General features: G+C 49.3%; 1 protein-coding gene and 1 pseudogene across 3 annotated transcripts; one reads left to right on the forward strand and one right to left on the reverse strand.

Annotated features, from left to right (window-relative positions):
• Positions 1-1677: 1677 nt before the first annotated feature.
• Positions 1678-23332, reverse strand: Htr1d (5-hydroxytryptamine receptor 1D). 3 transcript variants are annotated; one of them, XM_052715458.1, is made up of 2 exons: positions 22849-23116; positions 1678-4303 (listed from the first exon to the last, which is right to left on the reverse strand). In XM_052715458.1, exon 2 carries the CDS (start codon positions 3616-3618, stop codon positions 2494-2496), a length of 1125 nt encoding a protein of 374 aa, XP_052571418.1. In that variant the 5' UTR covers positions 3619-4303; positions 22849-23116; the 3' UTR covers positions 1678-2493. The 3 variants fall into 3 exon arrangements, with proteins under 3 accessions (XP_052571418.1, XP_052571417.1, XP_052571416.1); XM_052715457.1 differs by lacking the exon at positions 22849-23116 and adding an exon at positions 23246-23332 and having other exon boundaries at positions 2488-4303; XM_052715456.1 differs by lacking the exon at positions 22849-23116 and adding an exon at positions 23146-23259 and having other exon boundaries at positions 2488-4303.
• LOC128096203 (mitochondrial pyruvate carrier 1-like) lies at positions 4310-6273 on the forward strand (annotated as a pseudogene).

Raw genomic sequence — 23332 nt, forward strand, 5'->3', positions numbered from 1 at the left:
TTCCTCTGCTCTGCACCTTCTCCCCAGAGACCCCGTGGCAGCTCCTGTCCCTGGTCCCCCCACCAGGGCTCAATTCTTGTGATGCTGTCTCTTATCGAAGCCTCCTCCTAACCACAGGCTCATTTCTTTCTTGCCTGTGCAAGATGAGGAGGAAGAGAAAATGAGAAAAGGGACACAGAGCACATGGGGGTACTTTAGAGGGGCTATTATTATTATTATTATTATTTTAGTATTATTTTATTGCTGCCTGTGCTTGAGTAGGTCAATTCCTGGGTCTCCGAAATGATAGGCCCTTTTCATGTCAAGGGCTGTGTTAATTTATGGCATAGTTATTTATCATCTCCATTTTGCACTCAAGAAAAGAGAGATGAGGAAGGATTTAGAAACGTGCGCACAGCTAGGAAGTGACAGCACTTGGGTTTGAGCTGAAGCATCAGTTCTCAGTTTCTCTCATTTTGTTGTCATTTGTTTGTTTTTGTTTAGTGCTGGGATCCAAACCCAAGAACTCACAGTACTCTATCATAGAGCTGTGTTCCGAGACCCCAGCCCCAGGTCTTGTGGATATTTTGCTTTTTCCTAACATATTTGAAAATTATCTTTTGTGAATATATAATGTGTGCATGTGAGCTTGCATGTGGGCATGTGCTGAAGTCAGAGGACAGCTTGTGGGAGACGGCTCTCTCTACCCTGTGGGTTCTGGGTACCAAACTCAGGTCATCAGGCTTGGTGGTAAGTATCTTTACCCACTGAGCCATCCTGCCAGGCCCAGTTTCTCCATTTTTAATTGTCACATTATACTGGCACCCATAGTCACGAGGCTCACTGTTATAACAAATGGTAGGACATTGGGCACAGGGCCTGGTGTGAGGGGGGTGCTCAGTGGATGTTAAATCGAAAGTCTAGACATCTGGACAGAAGGAGAAAAAAGAAACATGCAAATATTTTACTACTCTTGAAAGGCTGGGGAGGTGGCTCAGAGTATTTGCTGTCCAAGCATGCCAGCTCAAGTTCCATCCCTGGAACACATGTAAAAATCCAGATGCAGCCGGGCGGTGGTGGCGCACGCCTTTAATCCCAGCACTCGGGAGGCAGAGGCAGGCGGATCTCTGTGAGTTCGAGGCCAGCCTGGTCTACAGAGCGAGATCCAGGAAAGGCACAAAGCTACACAGAGAAACCCTGTCTCGAAAAACCAAAAAAAAAAAAAAAAAAAAAAAATCCAGATGCATGCTGGGCGGTGGTGGCGCACGCCTTTAATCCCAGCACTCAGGAGGCAGAGGCAGGAGGATCTCTGTGAGTTCGAGGCCAGCCTGGTCTACAAAGTGAGTTCCAGGAAAGGCGCAAAACTACAGAGAAACCCTGTCTCGAAAAACCAAAAAAAAAAAAAAAAAAAAATCCAAATGCAGTGGTGCATGCCTGCAATTCTAACACTCCTGCGGTCAGTTAGGAGGTGGGGACAGAAGAATGTCCCTGGAGCTTGTGAACCAGGAATACGCAAGGCAGAGGTGGAAGCAAGAGACACCTAGCCTCAAACAAGGTGCAAGGCCAGGACTGGCACCTGAGGTGGTCCCTTGACCTCCACACACACACTGTGGCATGCCACACCTTTACACGTATGTCACCTGCACACACATACAGAAAACAATAGGTAAATGAATAATTCTGTGAAGTCATCACTGCTCACCATGTCTCATGCTTTTTATTTGATAAGACTCCACATCTTAGGAACTCTGATGACAATGAATTGTAAAAAAATAATAATTCAGAAAAAAAATCAGAATGGGCAGAATGGGGTGACCCATCCAAAGCTTGGTGGGTGGGTCCAACACTTGTCAGTCTTCTTGAGTGGCATGATGGTGGATTTGAACTTCTGAAAATTATATGCTAGAGATAGAGGGAAGGATAAAGGATGCAGAGCAGTTGATCTGGTCCCGAGTATCCCTCTCCCCATGCCACCTTCTGAATTTCTTTCCACGTCACTCTGTGTCACCAGTTCCACTTTCCTTATGGACAACCAGGACCCAGTGGAAGCAACTGGGTGTTATTTTCTAATCAAGAAGCTAAAGCAGATGGTGACCCCTCCATTCTGACCCCAAATTCTCTCTAATTCAAGTCATTCATCATACCCACTCTCCACAGTCCCATATAAGATCCCAGGTAGACCAGAAGGCCTTCCCTCTGAGCCCACTAGAAAATAAGACAGCTCCTCACCTCAGTCCTGTAGCTTAGAGTTCTTCCAATCCAGAGAACCATGAGAATATTGTGTTATGGGACATTTTCAGTCCTGTCCCCTTTCACACAATGGCCTAGCTTTAGGTGACTCAAGAGTCTGAAAGATGCTGGCAGTTGAATACAGAACAAGTCTATTGATTATTAATCCAAGACCCTAGATAGTACACATCAATCCAAGTCTCAGAGAAACAACAATAATTTAAAAAGGCAACCTTAGTCGGGTTACAGGACATAACAATGAACAAGAGTCACCCCCAAATCCGACTAGGAGGCCTTCCGGAAGTGGACAACTTTTTGAAATGCCTGTTGAAAGTCTTCATTGAACACAGTGTAGATGATGGGATTGATGAGGGAGTTTAAATAACCCAGCCACGTGAAGAAGTCAAAGAGGGCCGGGTGGATCCAGCAGGAGTCCCTGCAGATGGGGAGGACCAGAGACACCACAAAGAAAGGCAGCCAGCAGACGATAAAGGCCCCCAGAATGATGCCCAAGGTCTTAGTGGCTTTCCTTTCTCGAGCTGCAGAGATCCTCTTGCGTTCGAGGATGCTGTCGGCAAGCTTGATTTTCACCTGGTTGAAAAAGAGAGGGGAGCCGGCTGTGTGTGAGTGGCTGTCGTGGAGGCTGGGGTTGAGCGAACAGAGTGAAGAGCCCGCAGAGCCTGTGATAAGCTGTGCCGTGGTGAAGCGCTTCCCATAGAGGGAGGGTGGGTTCAGGATGCGACTCCGGGCGGCCACGTATATGCGGCCATACAGGATAATGAGCAGGATGGATGGGATGTAGAAGGCCCCACAGGTGGAGTAGATGGTGTAAGAGATCTGAGATGTATTCACCAGGCAGTCGGACTTCTCCTCATGAGCTGTGGCCTGCCTCCAGAAGAGGGGTGGGATGGAGATACAGATGGAGATGGCCCAGACTGCCGCAATCATGGCTGCTGCGTGGCCTGCTGTCCGGCGTTTGCTGTACTCCAGGGCATCGGTGATGGCCCAGTACCTGTCCAGAGCAATGACACAGAGATGTAGGATGGAGGCCGTGCAGCATGTGATGTCAGATGACACCCAGATGTCACACAGGATTTGCCCAAAGTTCCAGGTGCGGGTGGTAGTATAGGCTATGCTGATGGGCATGACCAAGATAGAAACCAGGAGGTCGGTGGTGGCCAAGGAGCCAATGAGATAATTGGCCGGGGTGTGGAGCTTCTTGGTGAGTAAGATGGTGGTAAGTACAAAGGCATTGGAGAGGACAGTGGCCAGTGTGATGAGGGAAAGGATCACCACAAGGGAGATTTTGAGCGCCTGCAAGACCTGTGGGTCCCAATCCCCTGTAGCATTCAGGGATCTGTTGGAGGCCTCCTGGGGAAGGCCTTCTATGGACTGGTTTGGCAAAGACATGCTCAGTGTTGCTCTCTTCCCACAGACTTCTACACACACGGCTCCCTCCTTCACTATTGTCCCACCCAAAGAGCAAGGTCATCCTTCGGCTGCACAATTGTGGAGGCCATACATCAGAACAGAGCACAGAAAAAAGATCTCAAGACATGCCCAGGAAAGAGCACCAAGGCCACCACTAGCTGCTTCTGGAAGCAGACGAACCCCAAGGCATCTTGAGGTTCTGGAACTTTTCCCAGCAGATGCTCCAGCCCAGCAGACACATGATGGATTTGTTAGACAATTACCAGGATCTCACAGGAGGATGGGCAGAGTGCTGGGGTTCTTGCCTTTGGCATTCTAGCTCTTTTCAAGACGGTGATGTATTAAATGAAAACTTCCACATTTCCTCGTTCATACTTAGGGAAGATTCTGGATATCGGGTTACTTCCAGAGAACTTTTAAGAGCTTTTAAAACTGGAGACAAGAAGTAGCAGCTGATTCAGAGGTGTGCCATCCACAGCTCCATTTTCCCAGGATCCTCCCGACACATCATTGGTCCTCAGCATTGGTTCTATCCTGCTGACGGCTTTGAGTCTGACCAGACAAAACATTCCCGTTACCAAGACTCAAAGAATGCATGAGCTAGGAGAAGGCAAAACAAATGGGTCACTGCTGGTTCACGGACATGGAGACGCATTCGGAAGCTCTGAGGTTTGAGAAAGAAAGAGAAAGAAAACAAAAGTAGAATTAGATTCTAGAAAGAGGATTCTGAAAGCTGAAACGGTCAGATGAAAAGGATACTGCTCCATGCTGTCCCTGGCGCTGTGAACTTGACTTTCTCCAGATAGAGAACATGGCAGAGGCGGTGTGCCCCACCCACACAATTCCCAGGGGGGACAGAGTGTCCTAGCTGTTGGAAGTATCACACGCACATGAAGTCAGTGCTGTAAACTGAATCAGAGAGCGTCACTCTATTTATGCAGCAAATGGAAGCTAACCAAAACCAAACTGGGCCTGGGGGAAAGAAAGGCCTCCAGAGAGAACACCATGTTGTCACCACACACTGTCTAAGGGTGGAGGGTGACCTCCTCCCATTCATCTGACTTTCCAAATTTCCTAGAGTCCACACAAGTGACCTTTGTGGGGGATGGAGGAAGGGGACGGGGTGTTTTGGTTTTTCGAGACAGGGTTTCTCTGTGTAGTTTTTGTGGCTGTCCTGGAACTAGCTCTGTAAACCAGGCTGGCCTCGAACTCACAGAGATCCACCTGGCTCTGCCTCCCGAGTGCTGGGATTAAAGGTGTTCGCCACCGCCGCCGCCGCCACCCAGCCCAACAAAACGTTTCTTATTAAGTAAAGATGTTAACTGCTGGTATCTGCTGGGTGTCGTGAAGCAAGTGCAAAGTGAGAGCACTGAGGATCACAGCTGGGTCGGAGTTAGTATCATCTGTCTGAATAGTGGCTTCATGGAGAACCACATGGCCACAGCTGGAACACTGGTGTGCAAAGCACTGGACTATGTCTGGAGCAAGAACTCCCAGGACTACCTCATGAGTATAAGGTTCTGGGGCCCAGATGCCAACTGGGTCTCCCCATTGCTGTTATCAATGTCATGAAGAAGTCTCCAGAGATTATCAGTGGGTGGATGACTTTAACCCTCTGTTACTATTCTTTGACATTCATGAGATTTGCCTACAAGGTAGGACCTGGAATCTGGCTTCTGTTCGCATGCTGTGTAACAAATGAAGTAGATCAGCTTTTTGAGGGGAGGGGGTGGCTTATCAGCGATGAGATGAGTAAGCAGGCATCTGTCTAGCAGTGCAAGGATCAGCTCTTGAAACGGGCAGCGCCTGCCGAGCAGTGGTGGCGCACGCCTTTAATCCCAGCACTCGGGAGGCACAGTCAGGTGGTTCTGTGAGTTCGAGGCCAGCCTGGTCTACAGAGCGAGTTCCAGGACAGCCAGGACTACAGAGAGAAGCCCTGTCTCAAAAAACCAAAAGAAAGAAAGGAAGGGAGGAAGGGAGGAAGGGAGGGACAGCAGACACTGCAGCAAGCCACAGATCACATCAGCATCGAACACGGAATGCTGTCTTTAATAACCGTGCCAACATTATCGAATAGATGAGAGCCCCTGGGCCAACCCTGCTGCCTTACCAATGCTGAAATGTAGTTGTCTTCATCAAGTAGTCCAAAATATGCAACTCATTTAATAATCTTGAATGATTGCTTGATGTATAGTAATCTGTAGTATGTGTATGTCATCTATTGGGATTTGTGTAATAAATATCTAAAGGAACAAAATTTTATAACTATAAGCACTTACATACTCAAAATTCTTGACTTTTCCTTTAATGACTATAGTATATCCCTCAGTTGGCATGTCTAGACATAATTTCCAGTGGTAACAAGTATCAGTATTTTCCATAGTGGGCAGACACAGATCTGTAACTTAATGGCAATAAATGATTTGAATATTTGCTTTAAAAAAAGTTAACTGCTAAAATTTAAATCCTTGAGTATTTTTCATGATAGAAATTTACTTCCAGAAAAAGAATTTGACTTTATAAATGGAAACTGGATGTTTGGCCCCATGGGTTAGTTGGTTTGTTTTTAAGGTTTATTTTTCATTCATTCATTCATTCATTCATTCATTCATTCATTCACGTGTGTGTGTGTGTGTGTGTGTGTGTGTGTGTGTGTGTGTGTGTGTGTACAGTGCCCTCAGAGGCCAGAGAGGGCATCAAATCGCATGCTGGAATTAAAGGCAGTTGTGAACCAGCATGTACGGACTAGGAACCAAACTCGGGTCTTCAACAAGAGCAGCAAGTGCTCTTAACGGCTGAGCCATCTCTCCAATTCTCTTCTTTTATTTTTTGAGACAAGGTCTCATGTATCTGAGGTTGGCCTTGAACTCGTTGTGCAGCTGAGGATGACCTTTAACTTCTGATCCTCCTGCCTCCCCATCCAGAGTGCTGGGATTACAGGCGTGTGCCTCCACATCCAGAGTGCTGGGATTACAGGCCTGTGCCTCCACATCCAGAGTGCTGGGATTACAGGCCTGTGCCTCCACATCCAGAGTGCTGGGATTACAGGCGTGTGCCTCCACATCCAGAGTGCACAATGCTTGGGATGAACTCCAGCCTTTGAGTTTGCTAGACAAGCACTCTATCATCTCTGTTACATTCTCAGGGCTGACCTTCCCCAGCTGTTGTTTTTGAGACAGGGTCTTGCTTGCTGCCTGGGATGGAGTGGAACCTGAAACCATCCTGCCTCTGCCTACTGAGTACGGAGATTACAAGCGTGTCCCAGCATACCTCTGACCTCACCTCTACTCCCACACACAAACCATGAAAACCATTTTCGTGTCCCTTCCGTGTGCTTCTGAATTCTGGGCCTAAGTATTTGCGATGTTGAGCAAATGGTTGTTTTGGGGGAGGTCTTTGGGCCTAGGTATGGATGATGAGGGTCAGGCAAGGCTGAGGACCATCAGCACAGATCCATCTGACATAATCCCAGCAGAAGCCCACGGGCATGGGACCCACCAGACAGCCCTAAATGCTATGGGGATGGGAGGTGGCAAGAAGTATTGGGGATACTCAACCTCACAGGAGTCCTTTCTTCTTTCTTTTTCCTGATCTGTCTTTGTTTTTGTTGTGAGTCAGGGTCTCACCGTAGGATCTGGATCTTCATACCTCCACCTCCCAAGTATTGGAATTATGGGTGGTGCCACCATGCCCAGGTTGGGGTGTGTGTGTGTGTGTGTGTGTGTGTGTGTGTGTGTGTGAGATGTGCATCCATGTATGTATGCATCTGTGTAAGAACGCAGGTACACCTGTGCCACAGTGTGTGTGAGGGTCTGAGGACAACTTTGGGGGTCAGTTCTCAACTTCCACTTGGTTTCTGAGACAGCATCTCTCTCTCTTGTTAGTCATTTTTGCATCATAAGGCGGATGACCTTGCCCGCAAGCTTTGGAGGACTTGCCTCTTCTCATCTCCCATCTCACTGTAGGAGCTGCTGCACCTGGTTTTACGTGTGTTCTGACATGTGTGCCTCGTCGACATAGTGAGTCCCAGGCCAGCCAGGGCTACATAGTGAGACCCTGTCTCAAAGAACAAAAGAACAAAAATAACAAAAAGCGGCCAGGTATGGTAGCACATGACTATAATCCCAGCAGTCTACAGGTGAAGGCAGGAAGATTAGGTGTTCAAGTCCAGCCTCAGTTATATCACAAGTTTGAGGTCAGCCTAGGTTGTATGAGACACTGTCTCCAAGAAAGGAAGGAAGGAAGGAAGGAAGGAAGGAAGGAAGGAAGGAAGGAAGGAAGGAAGGGAGGAAGGAAGGAAGGAAAGAAGGAAGGAAAGAAGGAAGGAAGGAAAGAAAGGAAAAATAACCATCCCCCCCAAACAACCATAAACTTTAAACTCCAAAACATATTTCCAAATTTGAAAGATATTATTATTATTATTATTTTGAGGCAGTGTCTCACTATGCAGCCCTGACTGGCCTAGAATTCATAATATAGACTGAGCTGATCTGAACTTACAGAGATGAGCCAGCCTCTGCCTCCCTGGTGCTGGATTAAAGGTACACCCAGCCTGTTATTATTATTATTATTATTATTATTATATAATTTTTTTCAGAGCTGAGAACTGAACCAAGGGCCTTGTGCTTGGCTTCCACTGAGCTAAATCCCCAACCCCATTATTATTATTATTAGCATTCTTGTTATGTTACAGGCACTGAGCCAGACCAGGGACTGAGTCACTCAACCTGTCCAATGGGCAATATATCCCCCAACTTACAATTTAGCCAATGGATGTTCAGAGAGGTGATGTCACCCAGCTGGAAGTACAAGGACTGAGTCCAGAGCTCTCCAAATCTCTACCTGCCTTCAAATTTCGCAATTCAGGAAGAAAAGCCCCAAGGCAACAGGTATGGCCCCAAGGGTAATAAGTGACAAAATAGTTCTCCTGCCTCCTCCTGCCCTGGGCTCCGTTCCAAGCCTGCAGCTGCCTTCCCTTCCGATGGCTCACACAGACGATGTGAAGTCAGATTGGATCCTTAGGATTGTCTTTCCTGCAGACAGGCACGGTGGACTGCTACTGTCATGTCCCACAGCAGGCTGGTGCGCCTGCCCCACACACTCAGACATTCCAGCCACTCCCTCAGGGAGAGTCATGGGCTGGGAAAGCCGAAAGGCTGGTAGGCAGGCAAGCCCTGAGTGACATCTTAGGAAGAGGGACAGGGACAAAGGAGATGGCCTCGATTAGGAGCTTGCACTGGAACTTTTCAAGGAAGTGATGTCATTCTAGAGCCTTTAGCTTTCCCTTTTTCCTTCCTAAACCAAGTAGGAAGACTCATTCCTAATCCTTTCATCTTTGGAGGCATGGACTACAGATCTACAAACAACTGCCTTTCTCCATCATAGCTCAAATAACAAAATAGAAATACAAATAAGGATGACCATTGGATGTTGTTTTTACCCAGGAAGTGAGGGAACTTTTTTTTTTTTTTTTTTTTTTTTTTTGAGACAGGGTTTCTCTGTGTAGCCTTGGCTGTCCTGGAACTTGCTCTGTAGACCAAATGGACCTCGAACTCAGAGATCTACCTGCCTCTGCCTCCGAGTACTGGGATTAAAGGCGTGCACCTCCACTGCCCGGCCTGAGGGAACAATTTTTAATCTGATCAAGCCAGTGTGTGAGCAGGTGAGACCATAGGAAGTATCACCACCTGAGAATAAAGCCAAAGTTGGACGTGCCCAGTAGACACAGAGTTCGTATTGTCTCCAGACATGAATGGTGTGGTGATCGTCCAAGGACCTGTGCTCCCATTTCTGTACATGCTTGCTCAACGGACAGACAAACTTCTATGTTCACAAGCTAATAGGAATGTGAATGATGTTGATGGTCCCAACTGTAAGAGCAAACACCAGAAACAAATGAACTGACCCTCAATGGGGAGACCTGCATACCCCCAACACAGAGTCTATAGTGTCCTGTTTTTCGTTTCATTTTATTTGTGGGGTGTGTGTGTGTGTGTGTGTGTGTGTGTGTGTGTGTGTGTGTGTGTGTGTTGAGACAGGTTTCACTGTGTTGCCAGGCTTTGTGTAAGGTAGGTGAGCACTCTACCAACTGAGCTGTGCCCAAGCACTCTATTCTTTAATCTACACACACATATATGTGTACACACACGTATACATACATATATACACATACTACTTTGTAGGAGATAACATATTTGTAAACAAAGAAAAAAGATCTAAAGACAATAGAGTCAACAGAGAAAGAAGCTGAGAGATAGAGATAGAGACAGACAGAGAGAGAGAGAGAGACAGAGACAGAGACAGAGAGAAACAGAGACAGAGAACTGCCTGGGGAGAGAACAAGAAGCCCCACCCTCGGATGTCCATGAATGACCTCCTACCAGGAACTTTCACTTGTGCCAGCTCAGTCTCCTCCCAGCTAAGTCCCAGCAGGCCCTGAAAAGTCACACAAGCCAGATTTTCAGTCCTTCCCAACAAACATTCCCCACTGGAGAATCTGAAGCAAGCCCCTTTACCTCTTGGCCCTCCTCATCTGTCAATTAGAGCAACACCACTTTTCTCCCAGAATCCTCCTGTGGTTTGAGCAAAGTCAGGACACCCTTGGCAGAGGGACTGGCACACAGCAGGGGTCCTCCCCCAACCTTTAATCTAAGCTTCCTGCCCTAGGCTCTGGGACGATCCTTTCAGAAGGGTCTTTAACTGAGTCATAAAACCTGCCAGAAACAAAGTGGATGTGTGAGTCTCATGGATCTGCAGAAGCCAGTTCTCAGCCTTTTAGAGGCAAGGGGGAAAAAATCCAGGGCTTTCTGATCAAAGATTTGTTGCAGCAGAATAAATCCCCCACAGAGGAATTCATGTCTGCTTTCTCTGTGGTACGGATGAGTGAACCCTGGACAGGGAAATAGGTCTCCATAAATCTGAGCACTTTCCATTTTACAAAAGGCTTCCATGCTGTTATCTGATTCCACTCCCCATCCTGTGTGGGACCTCCTACAGTCAGAGCTCTTCTCTACCTGAAAATCAAGGTATCAGGCATGCTTTCTAGAGATGGAGAGAAGGTTAAATATATGTGATTTAGACAGAAAAATCTTCCCATGACTATGGATCTCTCTCTCTCTCTCTCTCTCTCTCTCTCTATCTATCTATCTATCTATCTATCTATCTCTCTCTCTCTATCTCTCTCTCTCTCGCTGTGTGTGTGTGTAAGTGCTAATTTTAAATTTTAATCAATATCTTGAGGTACAAATAAATAAGTTTTGAGGTTCAATATCTTAAATGATAAAATCTGGAAAATGGGGTTGGAGAGACAGCTCAACAGTTAAGAGTACTTGCTGCTCTCATAGAGGACTCCACTTTGGAACCCAGCACCCACATCAGGCAGCTCACAACTCTGGCCTCCTCAGGCACCTGCACTTATGCATGTGCCCGCATGTGTGCATACACACACACACACACACACACACACACACACACACACACACACAATTAAAGAATTAAAAACTTGCCAGGTGGTGGTGGCACATGCCTTTAATCCCAGCACTTGGGAGGCAGAGCCAGGTGGATCTCAGTGAGTTTGAGGCCAGCCTGGACTACAAAGCAAGTTCCAGGACAGCCAAACTGTTAAACAGAGAAACCCTGTCTTGGGGGGAAAAAAAATCTAGAAAATGGTTAGGCATCTCTTAGCACCTGGGAGGCAGAGGCAAGGAGATTTCTGTGAGTTTGAGGGTCAGCCTACTATATAGAGTGAGTTCCAAGATAGTCAGGGCTCTGTAGAGAGATCCTATCTCAAAAAACAAAACAAAACAAAAAACAAAAACAAACAAACAAAAAACCTTGAAAATGAAGGGAAAGATAGACACATTCTTTTATTCTTTTATTCTTTTTTCCTTTTCCTGCCCCCTCCTCTCTCTTTCTTAGTGTCTTGTATCCCAGGAGGGCCTCAAACTCACTATGTAGCCATGTGCACTGTTTGTGTGCCCCTGGGCCAACCCAGGCTAAGCGAGCACTCTACCAACTGAACTACATCCCCAGCCCCAGTAGGCAGATCCCTGGCCCAGCACTTCTACGCCCATCTGCCCAACAAACATAAACAGAGGCTTGGGGCTGAAGCTTAGAAGCTGAACACTTGCCTGGTATACAGGAGGTCCTGGAGTGGATCCCCAGCACCGAAAAATAAAAAGAATGCACAAATGTCCACCAAAAGATGTAAGGTGTATGCAAAAGTCGTCCCCAAGAACTCACTATTTGTAACAACCCTAGATGGAATCTACCTAAATAGACAGCAGCAGAAGTGATTGATAAGTAACTGTGGTATAGTCATACAGCATACAGTATGTCAGAGAATGACCCCAGACACCCACAACCAAATGGATGAACCTCACATTAGGTCAAGAAGCAGCCAGATACCAGCTCCAATGGGACTTTATAAAGTTCACCAGCCTGTAAAATGATCCCTTTGGTAAGGACAGAATCCAGTGTGACTTTCGTTTTGTGTTGAGACATTGCCTTGCTATGGAGCCAAGTCTTGAACTAACCTGTGCTGATCCTCCTGCCTCAGCCAGTCACTACTGCCATGGTAATTGAGGGAGATACCCTGCCTGGGTTTAGAACGTGAATCTTAAAAAGGGAGGGAACCTCTAGGGGCGACACATGCTTTGTTCTGGAGCTGTGAAAATTCGCCAGGCCATGAGTTTGGGTTTGGGGAATATTTGCTTTTACATCTCCCCAAACGAGGGAATATCGGTTAGATGCCAAGTGGCCCAAAGAGCACCCAGGGCACCAGTTCTCTATGTAGGTCACGGGCAGACCTCAGGTTCATCAGCTGAACAGCTGTGCTGTTTCTTCATGTAGAAAATGAAGACAACAGCCGGGCGGTGGTGGCGCACGCCTTTAATCCCAGCACTCGGGAGGCAGAGCCAGGTGGATCTCTGTGAGTTCGAGGCCAGCCTGGTCTCCAAAGCGAGTTCCAGGAAAGGCGCAAAGCTACACAGAGAAACCCTGTCTCAAAAAAAAAAAAAAAAAAAAAAAAAAAAAAAAAAAAAAGAAAATGAAGACAACAGAGGCCCCAGCACCACACAGCTAGCTGCTGTGTGTGAATGGACTATGTGGGGTGGGAAGTGTCAGGTGTCTAACAAACGCTCCATCAATTGTAGCCCCCAAGTTACCTGCTGCTTTCTCTGCCCTCAATACCCAGAGTCAACTCTGGTGGAAAAGCATGACGTGGAAAGTCCCAGAAATAAATAATTCCTAAGTTGTAAATTGTGCAGTACGATAAGATCTTGCACAGTCCTGTTCAGACTGGTCCAGAGTGGAGTCATCCTTGGCCTGGCGTAGCCATGCTGCACACGTGTGTGAGCTCACTACCTGTCCATTAGTCACCCGGAGCTGTCTCCACTGCAGACGACTGTTCTCTTCTCCTAACCGTGTTCAGGTGTCCTTTGTGCGGCTGGAACTTTACACTGGTGCCTCTGTCATTCACCTGCTTCCTTCTCATCACTTAGGCATTGAAGCATCAGATCATCTTGCATCATCACAAAAAGATGAGTGGTGTCGGGGGTGGGTGGGCATTTAGTCACATAACTTAGAAAAAAGTCTTTTTTTTTGGTTTTTTCGAGACAGGGTTTCTCTGTGTAGCTTTGCGCCTTTCCTGGAACTCGCTTTGGAGACCAGGCTGGCCTCGAACTCACAGAGATCCGCCTGGCTCTGCCTCCCGAGTGCTGGGATTAAAGGCGTGCGCCACCACCGCCCGGCTAGAAAAAAGTTTTTTTAAGACAAGGTCTCACTATGTAGCTCTAGCTGTCTTGGGACTGGCTCTCTAAACCAGGTTGTCCTTGAACTCACAGAGATCACCTGCCTCTCCAGAATCTTCTTTTCAACTAAATATCTGACCTTGTCACTCCCCTAACACCCCCCTGAGGCTTCCAGGGCACTGTCACTGCTTAGTTTAAGAGACTCACCATGGAGAGTCCCTTCCACCTCTAACACGTTCGGACACAGTTTGCTATCATCTTCATACGCCAGCCATGCATAGCCGCCTGTTTCTGCGGCAGGGCTACCTCCTGCTCTGACCCTGTGTCCTCCTATGCTTTGAAAATGTCACTTCTTCTGCCCTCTGGTTGTCTCACTCCAAGCCATCCTATGGGACTAGGCATACTTGTAATGTCTTTCCTAACCTGCCTGCCCTAGGCAGCCAGGTGCCCCTCCCCTGAGGGCCCAGCACCATCACTATCCACATGAATTCCTTGAACACAGGGGCCTGGTCTTATTCCACCTATGACTCTGACAAGAGACAAATAAATGTTTGTGTTGACGGAGGAGGGGAGCACCCAGAGAGATGGCTCAGTGCTTAAGAGCCTTTGCTGCTCTTGCGGAGGACCCAGGTTGGGTTCCCAGCATCCATGTTAGATGACTCACAAATGCCCATAACTCTCCAGCTCCAGGGCATCCAATGCCTCTGAACCTCCTTGAGCACCTGCATTCATGTGCACATACCCACACACAGACACACAGTAAAAATTAACTTTTAAATGTTTATGTCAAGACAGTGATCAGGTGAGGAGTGGCCTGGCGGAGGCAGGGCTCCTAGGCTTTAGCTTGGCTCTGCCACTAAATCTATGTAACGATAAGCCACTTCCTTCTTTGGCTCACAGTTCCTCAAACTTCAAGTAGAGTGTTGGGCCAAATCTGAGACTCCCCTGGGGAGTATTAGAAGCACCTAGGGAGCTTTTGTTAAACAGAAATGGCTGGGTCTGACAGCACAGGCCTGAGTACCCCAGGTACTCAGGAGGCTGAGGCAGGGAGATCAAAAAAGTTCAAGGAGCCAGGCAGTGGTGGCGCACGCCTTTAATCCCAGCACTCGGGAGGCAGAGCCAGGCGGATCTCTGGGAGTTCAAGGCCAGCCTGGTCTACAAGTGAGATCCAGGACAGGCACCAAAGCTTCACAGAGAAACCCTGTCTCAAAAAAAAAAAAAAAAAAAAAAGTTCAAGGTCCAGCGGTGGTGGTGCATGCCTTTATTCTCAGTACCAGGAGGTATGTGTGTGTGTGTGTGTGTGTGTGTGTGTGTGTGTGTGTGTGTGTGTGTGTGTGTGTGTCAGAGACAGGGAGATCTCTGAGTTTGAGGCCAGTCTGGTTTACAGAGTAAGTTCCAGGACAGCCAGGGCTACACAAAGAAACCCTATCTTGAAAAACCAAAAAACAAACAAACAAAAAAAAAAAGGTTCAAGGTGTATCTGGATGACAGAGTGAGTTCAAGGCCAGCTTGGGCAACTGAGTGAGACACTGTTTCAAAATAAAAAAGGAAAAAGGGTGATGGAGATGTAACTCGATGGTAGAATACTTGCTTTTGCTTTTGAAAGGTCTAGAGTTTGAGTTCCAGCATGGGGCCGTGTGTGTGTGTGTGTGTGTGTGTGTGTGTGTGTGTGTGTGTGTGTGTCCTGAAACAAAACAAACAAACAAAAACCAAACCAAAACCCACAATTATCTAGCCTTCCCCCCGGGGAAGAGTCCAGACACTGTAATTTCTAAAATTCCTCAAGTGTTTCTACAGTGTGGCCCAGCTGGGGTGACATCGAGATACGGTCATCACTGATGGCTGAAGATCGATAAAATGTCCCATACAGGAGAGACCTGTTTTCAGGGCCTTTGAACCAGTTAGAGAAGCAAAGTTCAAACGTTTCTCTTCTTGGTTTTAGACTGGGATGTTATGAGCCCTCAACAGGCCAGAGGCCACTGTGAACAAGCCACAGCAAGCGCCTCTGTCACTGGTGGTTTGGTGGATTCCTGTGTGTGTGGGAAAGTGGGCAGCGAGGTCTTAAATTCCCTCCATCTGCCTCTAGTACTGCCCTTGCGGCAGGATCAGTATACCATTTGCAGATAAAGATACAGAGTGGAAAGATGAGCAGCTCAAGTCCATGCATGGCACAGCTGGATTGAGAGACCCAGTGGGGGAACACCAGAAGACTCAGTACTGAGGCCACTGCACAGCTGGAATGAGAGATCCAGCGGGGTAACTCCAGAAGACTCAGTACTGAGGTCACCGAGCACTTGAAATGTAGACACTGACAAGTGACTTGAGTGTAAAAAGAACAGCTGGATCCCAGCTCTTGTGAAGCTGAGGCGGGAAAATAGAGTTCGAGATTAGCCTAGGTAACATAGTGAGACCCTGTCTCAACACACACACACACACACACACACACACACACACACACACACACACACACCCCAAGGGCTGGACAGTGCAGACCCAGAACCAGTAATTGTCAACAAGGTGCTATCACCCCCTAGGGGTCACTTAGGGATTTTGTCCTCTGAGAACTGCGGTTCTGGTCAGGGGTATGGGGCAGACAAGGAGGCCATGTGGGTGGTCAGCCATAAGGAGAGCTTGTCAGGCATTGCCTTAAGTTTCCCCTACAGACTGTAGTTACCACAATCTTTTCCTATTGTTTTCCAGGGGAGGAAACTGTAGTTCAGAACTCTGTTCCAAGCTAGGATGACATTTTAGGACTGGGATTTGGGTTTGCCTGGCTCCATGCTCGCCCTCCTAAAAGGTGTGAAAACCTGTCCAGTTCTCCTTTCTCTTCACACAAACTGCTGTCCAGTACAGGTCTGCAAACAAGCAAGACCTTAGCCTGGCCTAGCGGCTCACACCTCTCACTCCCGCACTTGGGAGGCTGAGGCAGCTTGAAGCCAACCTGGGCTGCATAGCAAGACCTTTAATCTAAGAAAAAGAAGAAAGTGGAAATGGAAAGAGAAGAGAAGAAAAGGGAAGGGAAGAGGAGGGGAGGGGAGGGAGGGGAGGGGAGGGGAGGAAAGGGGTGGGAAGAGAAAAGAAGGGAAGAGAAGGGAAAGAGAAAAGAAGGAGGGGAAGAGAAGGGAAGGCGAGGAGGGGAGGGAAGAGGAGGGAAGAGGAGGGGAGGGAGGGGGGAAGGAGCTTTACTCCAGTATGCTCTCCTGGCGGGCCTTCTCCCACCAGGCCTGTTCGGTCGATGGTTAACATCTTTGTTCAGCACTTGGCACAGCCCAGAGGAAAGGGTAAGTGGCGCCCGCAGGATGTCTCACACTCGGCTGTGCCTGGAGTGGGCCTGAGAGCCTGCCTGGCTTGCTGCAGGTGAGACCGCTGGGACCAGGCTGCACGGTGCACACTGAGCAGGGTGTGCAGGGGAGGGAGGGTTGGGTGTGGAAGGGGGTGGACTTTGCAACACAGTTACGCCAGCCCTGGGATTTGCAAAGGACCTAGGTGTCAGTGTGGGCTTTTGGGACTCCCATGCAGTGTTGATAAGGGGACGGGCTCAGCAAGGGTGAGACACTCCAGCAAGTCACATAGCGAGTCACAGGTACAGACCGAGTCTCCCGACCCGCAGACTCGCACTTGCAGAGTGAGCCTGACATGAAGGTGCAAGTACTCAGGGGCCCTCCTGCCCCTATTCATGCCAAATGCTTCTGATGTTTACAAGTGCCAGCCCCCCCACCCAAGCAGGGGCAACTCTAATAGCAGACAGACAGGCCAACCACACAGGCCTTCTGAACTGCACCCCTTGGTCTGGAGCTTAGCCTGCCTCCTCTCCTCACCCCCAGATACTGCACATCTGGATCTCTAGAGAGCATTCGAGCTCATGCAGGGAGTCTACTCTTCTCTTTGGGGCTGAAGAGAAGTTGCCTTCTCCAACATGGGTAAACAAGATACTAACAGCAGGGATATTTTTCCTGGAAGTCAAACAGGGAATTGTGGTTTTTAAAGGACTCAAACCCACTAGCCGCCATCTGCTGTCCCTGCTGGGAGGCACGGGGCAGCAGCGATTAGGAACTAACACAAGCTTCGGAGTGAGGTAGCCCATGGAATCAGACAGACAGCTTGCTTCCCAGCTCCATTTATTAGCTCTGTGAGCTTGGATACGTTACTCAGCCTTGCGGAGCCGTTCCCATTCAATAACTCCTGAGGGTGTGGACGACACAGATCTGGCACTGACCTCAGGAGACTTGCTGTGACCCCTGAAAAAACACGTTCTGTGTATGGGATGACAGTGGCAGAAGTCATGCCAGGAGCCCGGGAAAGCAACAGGGACAGGTAACATGTTGTCACTCTGAGACCCCGCTCTGAGAGTGGCTTTGAAGCACAGGACTGAAGCTTGGAGAACACTTGCCTGGAGTCACCCCAAGTCCTTTTCACTTCCTGCCACTTACCTTTGCAAAGACCACATGGGCCAGCCCCTTCCCCTCACCCCCCTACCGTGGATATGTACACAGACTCATCGAAGCCCCGCCTCTTAGCTGAGGCCTGTGCTTGTGAAGACAATGATTCTTTTGCTTCTTTGCGTTTCCCCACAGGTCACTCCCACTACCTAGAATACCTTCTTTTTTATTGTCCAAAATCTTTATTGTATTGTGTGATGAGTGTACGGTGTGTGTATGTGCACATGTATGTGCTCCTGCCAAATGAGACTCTCTTCCTCATTTCCTTGAGACAGGGTCTTTAGAGGTCACCCACCATTCAGGTTGGGCTGGCTGACCTGTGAGCTCCCGGGATCTGCCTGTCTGGGCTCCCCCAAATGCTGGGGTTACAGGTGTGCACAGTCATGCCCAGCTTTCTGACACGGGTGCTGGGAACTTGAACTCAGGTCTTCAGGCTTGTACAGTAGTCCTTCTCACCCTCTGAGCCAGGTCCCTCTCCTCCAAAGAATGCTTTCTGGAAGTTTCCCTGAACTCCAGACTAGAACTGATCACTCATTGCTCTCTGTTGTACTAAGTTTCTTATGTCGGCATTACATTTGGCCTCCCCAACTGTCCTGACTTGCTGACTTCCTGGGTCCCCTGACAGACTGGAATTCTGGAAGGGATGACACATGTGTGGTAGAGCCCACTGTCCTTCCCCTAGCCACCTTCAGGACTGGTTGCTCTATCTCCCATTCATGAAACTTCCTCTTTCCTCTGTGCCAGTCTCTAACACAGATCCCGTCTCACTCTGCGATGCACAGTCCGTCCCTAACACACAGCCCGTCCCCAACACAGATCCCGTCCCCAACACACAGCCCGTCCCCAACACACAGCCCGTCCCCAACACACAGCCCATCCCACGCCGCAATGCAGAGCTTCTGTGTCTCTCTTCTCCGCATAAGACAGACCAGGGACTTGGCTTGGTTCATAGCTGAACATTTTGAAGTTGATACAGGTGATCAATAAAAATTTACTCAAAGAATGGATGGAAGAATAAGACAATTTTACCCTCCTTGGCCTGCTCCCTCATCTCTCATAATCCAAATGCCTTTGGGTGATTCTATCTGAAGGCTCCATAGGAGTTCCAAACTCAATCAAGTTCTCTCACCCAGACTATAACTTGGCTGCCCTCATATTGCTGATCAAACCCAGGGCCTAGTGGATGCTAGATAAGCACTCTACCATGGAGTTGGTTTTTTGAGACAGGGTCTCACTGTATAGCCCAGATTGGCCTTAGACTGGACATCCTCGTGCCTCTGCCTCCTGAATAATGGGTTTATAGGTATGCACCACTAGGACCAACTTCTTAGTTAAATGGCCTTCATTGTTTGTTTTGGTCAACTTGTGGGTTGCTTTTCTCCTTCCACCAAGGGGTTCCCAGGGATCCATCTCAGGTCAGCTGGCTTGGCAGTAATAGCCGTTACCTGCTGAGCTATCTTCTCGGCCCCTCTTGATCTTTTTTTGGATGGGGACTGAACTCAGTGTTTCATGTACACTAGGCAAGCATTCTGCAACTGAGCCCCAGCCCAGCCCCCAAACCGAGAATTCTTTCTACAGTTTTCCCCTGGCCTTTAACCAGCTATCTCATAGAAAGGAGGAAGATGAGTCTCACATGAATCAATGGCACAGTGGAGAGCCTTGGTCTTAACAGCCCAGGTATCTCCTGTCCTGGCAGCTCTCTTTCCTCTCCCCACATATTTGGGACATTCATTTACCTTTGATTGGGCTACTCCGTCTTTCTGGAGGCACAACGTCTCGTCTGCAGAAGCCACTTCCTCTAGGAAACCCTTCCCTGGTCACCTGGCACGAAACTTCCAGCAGAGTCCCATGCAGCACAGACTGGCTTTCCACTATCTATGCAGTTGGGAATGACCTTGAACTGCTGCCTCGACCTCCTGAGTGCTGTGATTACAGATGTGCATCATCGTGCCCTGTTTTCTGCACCACTGGGGATCAAACCCAGGGCCCTGTGCATGCTAGGCAAGCACTCTACCAACTGAGCTACATCCCCAGCCTCCAAATCACTCTCCTTTAATCCCTCTCCTGACTCCAAGTTTATTTGTGCTTCCTCCTGCCTATAGCGAGAAGCTCCCTGAAGATAAACCTAGTCCTGCCCCACTCCAGTGCCTAGACCACTTGCAACCAATCTAGAATATGTCTTTTTCTAAGGCTTAGATGTACCCAGAAGAAATCAGCAGTATTGGGGCTGGGGCTGCTTAGGGGTTTGCCCCCTGTCCTCACCCCCTACATGCTAATAATAATGATAATGATAATAATAATAATAATAGAAAAATATCACTCTTCCTTCTTACTTGTTTTTTCTTTTCTTTCTTTCTTTCTTTCTTTCTTTCTTTCTTTTTTTTTTTTTTTTGAGACAGGGTTTCTCTGTGTAGCACAGGCTGTCCTGGGACTCATTCTGTAGACCAGGCTGGCCTCAAGCTCAGAGATCTGCCTGCCTCTGCCTCCTGAGTACAGGGATTAAAGGCATGCACCACCACTTGCCTTTTTTCTTTCTTGACAGAGTCTTATGTAGCTCAGGCTGGCCTCAAACTCAAGATCCAACCAGCTCTGCCTCCTGGGTGCTGGAATTACAGGTCTGATGCACCGTTCCTGGCTTCTGCACTCTAGAATACTCGATGGCCCCTGACCATCCAGGACAAAATCCCAAACCCTCACCATGATCTACAAGTCCCTCACCATCTGCGCTGAACCCCATCATCTCTTTGAGCTAGCCTCCTGCCCCTGCCCCTCCCCCAGTCACTACCACCACTTCCACCCACCCACAGTGGCTCTCAGCCAGATCACTCCTGCGCTCCTTTGGGCACTTAACACTAGCTGACGCTTTCCGCTTATCTGTTTACTGGCCATCTCTCCACTCCACACCCCCGCCATACCCACATAACACATAGCTCTGTCTAGCTCATCACTGTATCCCCAGGGCCTGACTAGTGGCTGGCTGACAATAAATGGATGGTTTGCCAGCCCAAGAGTGCTCTAGGCTGGAGACATCCACCTATGAGTCACGTGCATAGAGGTGGTAACAAGAGCCTGAGGGAAGGTGAGATCACCCAGGGAGAGGGTCTACCATAAGCAGGGAGGAGGGCTCGGGCCATCAGAGCACCTAGTGCCTGGGCATAGGAAGAGGAGCCTGAAAAAAAAAAAAAAGGAGGAAGAAAAATAGTGTTAAGTCGAAGGACCCCAAAGAATCCTGCTTCAGAGGGAAAGTGTGGCCAACAGCGTTAACTGCTGGGAGAGAGAGGAAGTTAAAGTGAATTTGGCTTCCTGGATGCTGCGGCTTGCTGACCTTGGGCTCTGTGGGCCTGATGGGAATCGTCTATGCAACACGGGCATCCTCTCCGGCCGGGCTGGGAATGCCAGTCTCTGAGGATCTGTATTTCTGTTCGTGTTCAAATCACCCTTGCCAAAAAGAACTGCTATCCATCCCAGGAGAAAAGGGAACACAGCAGCCCCACTCTCTATCAGGCAGCTGGCAAATCCAAGGAGTCATCTTTGTATTTCTGGCCTTGTAATTAAATGAGGAAGAGGGGACATTCAGGGCCCTACCACTGCTGGCCTGGACTCCAGCTTCCCATGGAGTCCTGGTCTCTTGGACAAAGCCCACCATCTGCAAACCAGCCCAGCTGCCCAAATGACCAGCTTGCTGCTGTCTTAAAGGTCCCTTGTAGGGAGGGAGGGCTGAGACTCTAGCCAGTGTCACTGGGGTCCAGAGGAAAGCACAGACTCCACTAGAAAACACCGTAAGGCTGTGGTTCTCAACCTTCCTAATGCTGTGACCCCTTTAGTACAGTTTCTCATGTTGTGGTCCCAACCAAAAAATTATTTTCATTGCTACTTCACAACTGTAATTTCGCTACTGTTATGAATCGTAATGTAAATATCTGTGTTTTCTGATGGTCTTAGGTGACCCTAGTGGGTCGTGAACCACAGGTTGAGAACTACTGCCATGGATCGATTCCAAAGAGATCCAAGTCTGATACTACAAAACAGGGCAAGGAGGGCGGAGCCCCTGCTCCGGGTCAGATGTTATACTAGGCAATGATCCCATTTAATTTTGCAAAGCAAACCTGCAGTGTGAACATTGTCATCCTCATTTCATAGAGGAGGGAACCAATTCTCAGAGGTCCACCGACTTTCCAGCGATTGCACAACTAAGTGGCCAGGGCTAGTTTACTAATGCAGCCAGCCTGAGAGTATCAGGGTCTTAATCCCTGAACGTCCCCAAACACAGCGAGTCAAGGGGTTTGAGTCTTATATTCTCCAAGTACTGTAACTTTGAGCAAGATTTCTCCCCCCATTTCTCCCATCTGCCATGAAACAAATCTCCTAGAGCTTCGCAGTTCTGATGTTACGGGAGCAGCTAGGATTTGCAGAGAACTTTACTGTGAATAAAAAAGCATCCACGGCCTCTCACCCATTCCCCCCAGTCCGCAGTGAAAGAGAAGCATCCTCTCCATTTGATAGATGCGCATACTGAGGCTTGGAGAGAAGCAGTGACCTGCCAAGGTCACGAGCAAGTCAGGGCCCTTCCCAAACCCCAGCTCCAAACTGGACGCTCCCTTAAGTCCCCTCCCAAACCGGCATCACCCCGAGACCTGGCCGGTAGAGGGCTCCCCCGCTTACTTCAGCTGCCGCCCGGGCCACCGGGGGGGGGGGGGGGTCACGTCTCAGATAGGGCCTGGGGGTGCAACTCCCACCCCACGGGATCTCCTTAGCACCGGACACTAAGGACGTGCTCCCGGGGTCCCGCAGCCACCTTCGGGGGCTCCCTCGGTCCACCCTCGCTCCAGACAGCGACCCGGCATGCTCTCTTCGGGCCCCGATGGTCCTTTGGGACCTTCTGTCGGTGCCCATCCCTCACGTCCGAGAGGCGTACAGAGGCGGGACGCCGGGTGACAAGGATCTGCTCTGTTGGGACCCGCCGGGCCAGGCTCAGCCCCCCGAGGCTGCGACGCCCGGCTGCCCCGGGCTCCCGCGCTTACCGGCTCCCCGCCGGCAGGTACCGGCCGACACTGCGGGCACCATGCATCCCCGCGGGCAGCAACCGGGCCTCCTCACGACCCTGCTGAGCTCCGGGCGCCGCCGCCCTCCGCGCTGGCAGCTCGGGCTCCGCGCTCCTGCCCGCGCCCGCCTGTGCTCCACGCTCTGCTCTGGGGCTCCTCCCCCGCTGGGCTCGCTCCCCACTCGGCCTCCCGCCCACGGCAGGGGAGGTCCGCCCGGAGCCCCTGCCCCAGCCCCACCATGGGAGGACGCTGGGGACTCAGTTAGAGGAGGCCCACCTGTAGGAAGGAACGGACTGTCCTGGGAAAGTGGACCGTGCCTAGACTCCATCTATACCTCACTGCGAGTTCTTCACAAGCTGGGTCTCCCGCCCCCTACCTTAAATTTAGCAAATGCTTATTGATCCGCTTTATATCTGCATGGACTATGCACTGGGGTTAGAACCATGTGCACCTTCCACCCCCA

Source organism: Peromyscus californicus, unplaced genomic scaffold (assembly GCF_007827085.1).
Source record: "Peromyscus californicus insignis strain IS unplaced genomic scaffold, ASM782708v3 Scaffold_5__1_contigs__length_169319896, whole genome shotgun sequence".
Classification (NCBI taxonomy): domain Eukaryota; kingdom Metazoa; phylum Chordata; class Mammalia; order Rodentia; family Cricetidae; genus Peromyscus; species Peromyscus californicus.